The sequence below is a fragment of the Camarhynchus parvulus genome, unplaced genomic scaffold (assembly GCF_901933205.1).
Source record: "Camarhynchus parvulus unplaced genomic scaffold, STF_HiC, whole genome shotgun sequence".
NCBI classification, from domain to species: Eukaryota; Metazoa; Chordata; class Aves; order Passeriformes; family Thraupidae; genus Camarhynchus; species Camarhynchus parvulus.
In genome coordinates this window covers 4,551-14,707 of record NW_022148896.1, presented here as the reverse complement: position 1 = coordinate 14,707, position 10,157 = coordinate 4,551, and the positions used below count along the sequence as shown (strand labels likewise).

Below are 10,157 nucleotides of genomic sequence, written 5' to 3'. Positions count from 1 at the left end.
ACAGCTGGGCACACCTGGGGGCACCTGGGGACCCTGCAGGTGCCACTGGGCACACCTGGAGGGGGTCAAGACACACCTGGGGGGGTCACCTGGGCAGCCAGCAGGTGACATGTGGGGACACTTGGGGTCTCACCTGTGCCCATGTGGTGCCATTTTGGGTGGGGGGGGATTTGGGACATTTTGGGGCTCTCACCTGAGGAGGGGTCTCACCTGAGGGGTCTCACCTGTGCCAGGCGGTGACGTCGGGGAGGCTCCGCCTGGTGCCGAAATTCCATGAGAAAAACTGGAAAAGCTGGATGGAGAGCGCGGGGTGAGGGGGCGGGGCTAAAGGGAGGGGGAGGAGCTAAGGGGAGGGGAGGGGGCCAGGGAAGGGGAGGAGTCCCAGGGAAGGGGGAGGGGCCTCAGCTCTTCTGGGCGCGCCCCAGCTGTTGGGAGGGGTCTCAGCTGTGGTGGGCGTGGTCCCAGGTGTTGTGGGTGGGGCCTCATGTGTGGTGGGTGGAGTCTCAGAGGGGTGGGGTCTCTGCTCTTCTGGGCGTGTCCCAGCTGTGGTGGGCGGGGTCTCAGCAGTGCTGGGCGTGTCCCAGGTCTTGTGGGTGTCGCTCTAATGTGTGGTGGGCGGGGTCTCAGGTGTAGTGGGCGTGGTCCCAGGTGTGGTGGGCGGGGTCTCGCCTCTCGTGGGCGTGTCCCAGGTTTTAGGGGCGGTGCGGTCCCAGCTCTTCTGGGCGTGTCCCAGGTGCAGTGGGCGGGGTCTCACCTTTAGTGGGCGTGGTCCCAGGTGTGGTGGGCGGGGTCTCGCCTTTGGTGGGCGTGTCCCAGGTGTTGGGGGTGGGGTCCCAGGTGCGGTGGGCGTGTCCCCAACTGTCCCTTCCCCCCCGCAGGGACTGGTGCCTTTCCCGCCAGCTCTGGTGGGGTCACCGCGTCCCCGCCTACCAGGTGCGGGCCGGCCCCGCCCCCAGGTGTCCCCGAGGTGCCCCAGGTGTCCCCGAGGAGCAGCAGGAGGGGGAGGGGCCGTGGTTCGTGGGGCGCAGCGAGGCCGAGGCGCGGGCGGCGGCCGCGGGGGCCCTGGGCTGCCCCGCCCGCGAGCTGCACCTGGAACAAGGTGAGACCTTTGGGGCCTGAAAAAAATCCGGGAGAAATACGGAGTTTTTGGGGTTTTTTTTGGATTTTTGGGGTTTTTTTAAGATTTTTTTGGGGTTTTTTTTTTCTGTTTTTTTCTGGGTTTTTTGGGGTTTTTTTTCTGGTTTTTTTTTTTGCCGGGGTTTTTGGGGTTTTTTCAGATTTTTTCCAGGATTTTTTTCTGGTTTTTTTAGGGGTTTTTTGGGTTTTTTTCTGGGTTTTTTTTAATGGTTTTTTTTTGGGGGTTTTTTTTGGGGGTTTTTTTTTTTTGGTTTTTTTGGGGACTTTTTTTTTCGTTTTTTGGGGTTTTTCTGGGGGTTTAAATTTGAAATTTGGTGACGCCGTTCTCCCCAGACCCCGATGTTTTGGGGTCTCTCGGGGACATTTGGTGACATTTGGTGACCTTTGGTGACCTTTGGTGACCTCTGGTGACATTTGGTGACATTCAATGACATTTGATGACCTTTGGTGACCTTTGGTGACCTCTGGTGACCTTTGGTGACACCTGGTGACATTTCCCTGTCCCCAGACCCCGATGTTCTGGACACCTGGTTCTCCTCCGCCCTCTTCCCTTTCGCCACCCTGGGCTGGCCCGAGCAGGTGAGACCCCAAAATGTCCCCTCAACATCCCCAATGTCCCCTTAATGTCCCCAATGTCCTCAAATGTCCCCAAAATGTCCCCAAATGTCCCCAAAATGTCCCCAAGATCCTCAGTGTCCTCAATTGTCCTTCAATGTCCCCAAATGTCCCCAAAATGTCCCCGAAATTTCCCCACAATGTCCCCCAAGTGTCCGCAATGTCTCCTCAATGTCCCTGATGTCCCCAAGGTCCCCAAATGTCCCCAAGTGTGCCCTCAATGTCCCCTCAACGTCCCCAAATGTCCCTTTGTGTCCCCAGAGCGCCGATTTTGGCCGTTTTTACCCCAATTCCGTGCTGGTGACGGGCAGTGACCTCCTGTTCTTCTGGGTGGCCAGGATGGTCATGCTGGGCCAGCAGCTGACGGGACAGCTGCCCTTCACGCAGGTCACACTGTCCCCAAGGGTCCCCAAGGGTCCCCAAATGTCCCCAAGGGTCCCCAGGTGTCCCCGGGTCCCAAAATTCCCAAATTCCCCAGGGTTTGGTCGGGTTTTGGGGGCTCTCGTTGGGTTTTGGGGTTTCTCGTTGGCTTCTTGGTGTCCCCAAGTGTCCCCAGGTGTCCCCAAATGTCCCCTGGGTGTCCCCAATCCAATTTTTGGGCTCCTTTTCTCCATTTCAATGTCCCCATCCCCATTTTCGAGGTCCCTATCCCAATTTTTGGGGTCCCAATCCCATTTTTCCCAAAATGGGGTCCCCAATTCCTTTTTTGGGGTCCCCATCCCCATTTTCGGGGTCCCTAATCCCATTTGCGAGGTCCCCATCCCCATTTTTGGGGTCCTTTTCCCCATTTTCAGGGTACCCATCCCAATTTTTGGGGTCCCCATCCCCATTTTCGAGGTCCCCATCCCCATTTTTGGGGTCCCCATCCCAATTTTTGGGGTCCCCAATTCCATTTTTGGGGTCCCTATCCCCATTTTTGGGCCCCTTTTCCCCATTTTCAGGGTCCCCAATCCCATTTTCAGGGTCCCTATCCCCATTTTTGGGGTCCTCAATCCCGTTTTTGGGGTCCCCAGTCCCGTTTTTGGGGTCCCCATCCCCGTTTTCGGGGTGCCAGTGTCGGGTGCCCCCCCAGGTGCTGCTGCACTCTCTGGTCCGGGACCCCCAGGGCCGCAAGATGAGCAAATCCCTGGGCAACGTCATCGACCCCCGCGACGTCATCGGGGGCGCCACGCTGCAGGTGGGAGCCCTGAAACCCCCAGACCCAAAAACCCCAACCCCAAAAACCCCCAGGGACCCCTGAAACCCCCAGACCCAAAAACCCCGACCCCAAACCCCCTGAAACCCCCAGACCCCAAAAACCCCAACCCCAAAAATCCCTGAAAACCCCTGACCCAAAAACCCCAAAAATGAAACCCCAAAAATGCCCAGACCCCAAAAACCCTGAAACCCCCAGACCCCAAAAACCCCAACCCCAAAAACCCCCAGGGACCCCTGAAACCCCCTGACCCAAAAACCCCGACCCCAAAACCCCTGAAACCCCCAGACCCCAAAAATCCCCAACCCCAAAAAATCCCTGAAACCCCCTGACCCAAAAAAACCCCAACCCCAAAAATCCCTGAAACCCCCAGACCCAAAAAACCCCGACCCGAAAACCCCAAAAATGCCCAGACCCCAAAAACCCTGAAACCCCCAGACCCCAAAAACCCCAGACCCAAAAAAACCTGATCCGAAAACCCCCAGACCCAAAAAAAACCTGACCCCAAAAACCCCTGAAACCCCCAGACCCAAAAAATTTTGGGGAAACCCCCAGACCCAAAAAAACCACAGCCCTGAACCCCCCAGACCCAAAAAATACCCGCCTCTAAAAACCCCGACCCTAAAACCCCAAAAATGCTTGACCCTAAAAACCCCACCCCAAAAACCCATAGACCCAAAAATCCCAACCCCAAAAACCCGTGACCCAAAAAAAACTCGACTCAAAAACCCCAAAAACCCCCAGACCCTAAAAACCCCACCCAAAAAACCCCCAGACCCAAAAAAACCCTGACCCTAAAACCCCAAAAACACCCTGACCCAAAAATCCCAACCCATGAAACCCCCAGACCCAAAAAACCCCCAACCCTACAACCCCAAAAATGCCCAGACCCCAAAATCTTGCCCCCAAAAATCCCTAAACCCCCAAAAACCCCAACCTCAAAACCTTAAAAACGCCCAGACCCCAAAAAACCTGAAAAACCCCCAGACCCAAAAAACCCCAAAAATCCCCGGGCCTGGGGCAATTCTGGGGGTGGTTTTGGGGTCATTTTGGGGAGTTTTGGGCTGGTTTTGGGGTGATTTTAGGACTGGTTTTAGGGTGGGTTTGGGGCGATTTTGGGGTCGTTTTGGGGTGATTTTGGGGATGACTTTGGGGTGGATTTGGGGTGGTTTTGAGGTAATTTTGGGGTCATTTTGGGGTTGATTTTGGGGATGATTTTGGGGTTTTTCCTCCCCCAGGAGCTGCAGGAGAAGCTCCAGACGCGAACCCTGGACCCGCAAGAGCTGCGGGCGGCCCAGGAGGGGCAGGTGGGACCCCCAAAAACCCCCCAAAATTACCCCAAAATCCCTCTGAGCCCCCCAAAATTCCCCCTGGGACCCCCAAAATCCCCCCAGAGGCCCCAAAATAGTTCCCCAAAGGGGGATCCCCGAGTCGGGCCCTGGGACCCTGAGGCTGGCCCTGAGACCCCCCAACGCCCCCTGGGACCCAAAAATCCCCCCCTGGGACCCCCAAATCCCCCAATACCCCTGGGACCCCCCCCCAAATCCTCCTGGGACCCCAAAATCCACCCAGGGACCCCCCAATCCCCCAGGGGACCCCCCCAAAAATTCCACTGGGGGGGACCCCACCCAGGATCCCACGTGGCCCTGAGCGCCCACAATGCCCACTGTGAGACCCCCAACCCAAAATCCCCCTGGGACCCCAAAATCACCCCAAAATTGCACCCAGGGACCCCCAAATCCCCCCAAAATCCACCCGGGATCCCACCTGGCCATGAGGGGGGGGGGTTGGGGGGGGTTTTGGGGTCCTGGTGCCCCTGACCCCAACCCCCCAGGCCCCCCCGAAATCCGGGTGGGCGTGGCCTCGGTGCTGACTCAGCGCCGCTTCTGCAACAAAGTCTGGAACGCGCTGGGGCTGGTGCTGGGGGCGCTGCAGGGGCTGGGGAACCCCCCGAGACCCCCCGAGGAGGTAACGGGGACCCCAAAAACCCCAAAACACCCCTGACCCCCCCAAAACCCCCCAAAACACCCCCCCCTGAAACCCCAAAAACACCCCCTGAAATACCCAGGGACCCCAAAAACACCCCCTGAAAACCCCAAAAACAACCCCCCTGAAAACCCCAAAAACACCCCCAAAAACCCCAAAAACACCCCCTGAAAATCCCAGGGACCCCAAAAACACCCCCTGAAAACCCCCAAAACACCAGGGACCCCAAAAACCCCCAAAACACCCCCGAAAACCCCAAAACACCCCCTGAAAACCCCCAGGGACCCCAAAACATCCCCCAAAATCCCCAGGGACCCCCAAAAACCCCAAAACCCCAAAAACACCCCCTGAAAACCCCAAAAACACCCCCAAACACGGGAAAATCACCCAAATCCCCCAGGGACCCCAAAAACACCAGGGATGCCAAAAACACCCCAAAAACACCCCCTGAAAACCCCAGAAACATCCCCAGAACACCCCAATTTTGGGGGTTTTGTCCCCAGATGACCCAAATTTCCCATTTTTCTCCCCAAGTTTAGGTGGTCCCCAAGTCCCCCCTGCACCCCTGGCTCCTGGCCCAGCTCTGAGCCCCCCCCCCAGATTTTCAGTGCCCGATTTTCCCAGTTTTGTGGGGTTTTTTTCCAAATCACCTAAATTTCCCAATTTTTTCCCCAGATGACCCAAATTCCCCGTTTTTCTCCCCAATCCAGGTGGTCTTGGTGGACCCCCTGCACTGCTGTCCTGGCCCAGCTCTGAGCCCCCTCCCCAATGCCAGATCACCCCAAATCCCCATTTTTTTCCCCGAACACCCAAATTTCCCATTTTTTTCCCCAGATTTTCCCAAATTCCCCGTTTTTCTCCCCGATCCAGGTGGTCCCGGTGGCACCCCTGGACCGCTGGCTCCTGGCCCGCCTGGCCGGGGCCGTGGCCGAGTGCAGCCGCCGCCTGGAGGCGCTGGAGGTTCACGGCGCCGTGGCCGCCGTGCAGAACTTCTGGCTGCGGAACTTCTGCGACGTCTACCTGGTGCGGGAACCCCGAAAACTACCCCAAAAACACCCCGAAAATTACCCCAAAAACACCCCAAAAATTACCCCAAAAACACCCCGAAAACACCCCAAAAATTACCCCAAAAACACCCCAAAAATTACCCCAAAAACACCCCGAAAATTACCCCAAAAACACCCCGAAAATTACCCTAAAAACACCCCGAAAACACCCCGAAAATTACCCCAAAAACACCCCAAAAATTACCCCAAAAACACCCCGAAAACTACCCCAAAAACACCCCGAAAATTACCCCAAAAACACCTCAAAAATTACCCTAAAAACACCCCGAAAACACCCCCAAAAATTACCCCAAAAACACCTCAAAAACACCCCAAAAATTACCCCAAAAACACCCCGAAAATTACCCCAAAAACACCCTGAAAATTACCCCAAAAACACCCCAAAAATTACCCCAAAAATTACCCCAAAAACACCCCAAAAATTACCCTAAAATTACCCCGAAAACACCCCAAAAATTACCCCGAAAACACCCCAAAAACATCCCGAAAACACCCCAAAAATTACCCTAAAAACACCCCGAAAACACCCCAAAAATTACCCCAAAAACACCCAGAAAACACCCCAAAGCGCAGCAAAAATTACCCCAAAAATTACCCCGAAAACACCCCGATTTTGGGAAAACAGGATTTCTGCCCCGATTTGGGGATTTTTGTCCCAATTTCAGGATTTCTGCCCCGATTTGGGGATTTTTGTCCCAATTTCAGGATTTCTGTCCCAATTCTGGGATTTCTGGCCCCGATTTCAGGATTTCTCACCCCATTTTGGGATTTCTGCCCCGATTTTGTAATTTCTGCCCTGATTTCGGGATTTCAGTCCTGATTTCGGGATTTTTGTCCCAATTTCAGTCCCAATTTCAGGATTTCTGCCCTGATTTCGTGGATTTCTGCCCCGATTACGGGATTCCTCACCCCATTTTGTGATTTCTGCCCCGATTTCGGGATTTCTGCCCCGATTTCGGCATTCCTCACCCCATTTCGTGATTTCCGCCCCGATTTCGTGATTTCCGCCCTGATTTCGTGATTTCTGCCCCGATTTCGGGATTCCTCACCCCATTTCATGATTTCTGCCCCGATTTCGGCATTCCTCACGCCGTTTTCGCGCTGCCGTCCCCAGGAGGTGGCCAAGGTGTCGCTGCGCTGCCCGCGGCTCCGTGCCGGCGCCCAGGCCCGCGCTGGCGATTCCCGCCAGCTGGGGCTGCGCCTCCTGGCGCCTTCGCCCCCTTTCGTGGCCTGCCTCGATTTTGGGAGCTCTGGCGATTTTGCCTGCCCCTGCGCCCCATTTAGCCCCACCCTCTGCCGGGCCCCCTTCCCCGACCCCCACAAACTGGTGAGCTCTGGGGGGGGGTCTGGGGGCTTTTGGGGGTGTCTGAGGGGGGATTTGGGGTGGTTTGGGGGTTCCTGGGTGGTTTTTGGGGGTTGCTGGAGGGGTTGGGTGGTTTTGGGGGTTTCCAGGGGATCTCTATGTGTTTTTTGGGGTTCCTGGGGGATCCATGTTAGTTTTAGGGGCTCACAGGGGGGGTCCATGTTTGTTTTTTGGGGTTCCTGGGTGGGTTTGGGGATTCCTGGGTGTCCCTGTGAGGTTTTTGGGGTTCCGGGAGGGGTTTGGGTGGTTTTTGGGGTTCCTGGGGAAGTTTTGGGGCGGTTTGGGGGTTTCCTGGGGGGGTTTGAATAGTTTTGGGGGGTTTCCAGGGTTAGGGTCTCTGTGTGGTTTCTGGGGTTCCCGGGGGGTCTCTATGTGGTTTTTGGGGTTCTTGGGGGGGTTTAGGGTGGGTTTTGTTGTTCCCTGTGTGTTTTGTGGGTTCCTGGGGGGGTCCCTGTGTGGTTTCCGGGGTTCCCGGGGGGTCTCACCCCCCCGTGTCCCCCTGCCCAGGCCCACTGGCGCTGCCCCGAGCTGGAGGCGCAGGTGGCGGCCATGCTGGGGCTGGTCCGGGCCGTGCGGGGGCTGCGCGAGACCTTCCGGCTCGGGGGGGCCGCCCGCCCCCCAGGTGAGCCCCGGGGGGCGGGGCGTGGGCGGGGCCGCGGCTCCCGGCATGCCCTGGGGCGGGAAAGGGGGTGGGGGGACTACAAATCCCAGCATGCTTTGGGGAGCCAAGGTGGCCGATCATACACGGACTACAAATCCCAGCATGCCTTGGGGGGGGGGGGGAAAATGGCTGATCAGCCATAAACTAGAAATCCCGGCATGCTTTGGGGGAGAAAAAAAATGGTCGATCATACATGGACTACAAATCCCAGCATGCCTTGGGGGAGCCAAGATGGCTGCCATGGGTGGGAACTACAAGTCCCAGCATGCTTTGGGGGTTGTCCGTATCCCAGCATGCCCCTCCCTGCCCCAAGATGGCGCCCCACATGCTGGCAGCCATGTTGTGGGCGTGGTTTCCCCCGCAGTGCTGGTGCAATGCCCGGAGCCGGCTTTGGGATTGGCTGGGCTGCCGTCGGCCCCGCCTTCCAGACGCTCTCAAGGGCGGGGCCTGTGGAGCTCCTCCCCCCGGGGGCGGAGCCGGGGCCGGGCTGGGCGGGGGCTCCCGCGGGTTCCGGAACCTTCGTGCACCTGTGCGGATCCAGGTGAGGGCGGGGCCGGGGCCAGGGGTGGAGTTTGGGGGTCCCAGGGGGGCGTTTTGGGGGTCCTGGTGACATTCTGGGGGTCCCGGGGTGGTTTTTGGGTGACATTTTAGGTCCCCCTAGGGCATCCGGGGTCGTTTTGGGGGGGTCCCGGGGGTTTGGGGTCCCAGTGCCATTTTGGGGTCCCAGTGCCATTTTGGGGTCCCCCAGTGCCATTTTGGGGGTCCCAGTGCCATTTTGGGGTCCCAGTGCCATTTTGGGGTCCCCCAGTGCCATTTTTGGGGTCCCAGTGCCATTTTGGGGTCCCAGTGCCATTTTGGGGTCCCAGTGCCATTTTTGGGGGTCCCAGTGCCATTTTTGGGGTCCCAGTGCCATTTTTGGGTCCCCCAGTGCCATTTTGGGGTCCCAGTGCCATTTTGGGGTCCCTCAGTGCCATTTTGGGGTCCCAGTGCCATTTTTGGGGTCCCAGTGCCATTTTGGGGTCCCAGTGCCATTTTGGGGTCCCCCAGTGCCATTTTGGGGTCCCAGTGCCATTTTGGGGTCCCAGTGCCATTTTGGGGTCCCAGTGCCATTTTTGGGGTCCCAGTGCCATTTTTGGGGTCCCAGTGCCATTTTTGGGGTCCCAGTGCCATTTTGGGGTCTCAGTGCCATTTTGGGGTCCCAGTGCCATTTTTGGGGGTCTCAGTGCCATTTTTGGGGGTCCCTCAGTGCCATTTTGGGGTCCCAGTGCCATTTTTGGGGTCCCCAGTGCCATTTTGGGGTCCCAGTGCCATTTTGGGGTCCCAGTGCCATTTTGGGGTCTCAGTGCCATTTTTGGGGGTCCCAGTGCCATTTTTGGGGTCCCCCCAGGGCCTGGTGGACCCCGCCGCCGCCCGGGCCCAGCTCCGCTCCCGCCTGCGCAGCCTCAGGGGCGCCCAGCAGCACCAGGTTCGTTAGCGGAGCCTTAATTAGCAGCGCTAATTAGGCCAACGGGGGAAGGGGGCGGCCTCCTTAGAGCTGCCCTCGTTAGCGCTCATGAACGCTGATTAATGGTTATTAATGGGCATTAATGGGCATTAATGGGCATTAACCCCTCCCTCCCCAGGCCCGAGAGGAGCTGGCGCGGCTGGAGCAGAGCCTGGAGGGGCTGGAGACCCCCAGAGACCCCCGGGAACCCCAAAGGGACCCCCAGGGACCCCCCCAGGGACCCCCAGCTCGGGGGGGCCCGGGGGGTTTTAAATAAATGAATTAAAAATTATTTATGAGCTAAATAAAGTGAATGAAATGAAATTAAGGGGTGTGGGTTTGTTAATAAATAAAATTGAATTTGTTAAAAAAATAAAATAAAATAAAATAAATAAAATAAATAAAAATAAAATAAAATAAAATAAAATAAAATTAAATAAAATAAAATTAAATAAAAATAAAGTAAAATAAAATAAAGTAAAATAAAATTAAATAAGATAAAATAAGATAAAATAAAATAAATTGTCTGGTTTTTCTTGATAAATAAAATAAAACTTTTTATAAAATAAAATCAAATAAAAATTAAATGGTCCAGGTTTATTAATAAATGAAATAGAACTTATTTTTAAAATAAATGAAATAAAACAAAA

General features: G+C 56.1%; 1 protein-coding gene and 1 long non-coding RNA gene across 2 annotated transcripts; both read left to right on the top strand.

Annotated features, from left to right (window-relative positions):
• Window positions 1-233: 233 nt before the first annotated feature.
• On the top strand, window positions 234-7,284 carry LOC115917151 (valine--tRNA ligase, mitochondrial-like; the record flags this gene model as incomplete). The annotated part of the gene is made up of 11 exons (XM_030970884.1): window positions 234-310; window positions 879-1,099; window positions 1,646-1,716; window positions 2,014-2,139; window positions 2,825-2,929; window positions 4,186-4,254; window positions 4,342-4,402; window positions 4,782-4,915; window positions 5,804-5,956; window positions 7,115-7,207; window positions 7,249-7,284. Coding segments are annotated over 11 exons (1,146 nt in total), but the record flags the coding sequence as incomplete, so codon positions are not given.
• LOC115917150 lies at window positions 7,285-8,435 on the top strand. The gene is made up of 3 exons (XR_004061676.1): window positions 7,285-7,327; window positions 7,871-7,985; window positions 8,389-8,435. It is a non-coding gene; the product is annotated as an uncharacterized LOC115917150 (long non-coding RNA).
• The last annotated feature ends 1,722 nt before the right edge of the window (window positions 8,436-10,157 follow it).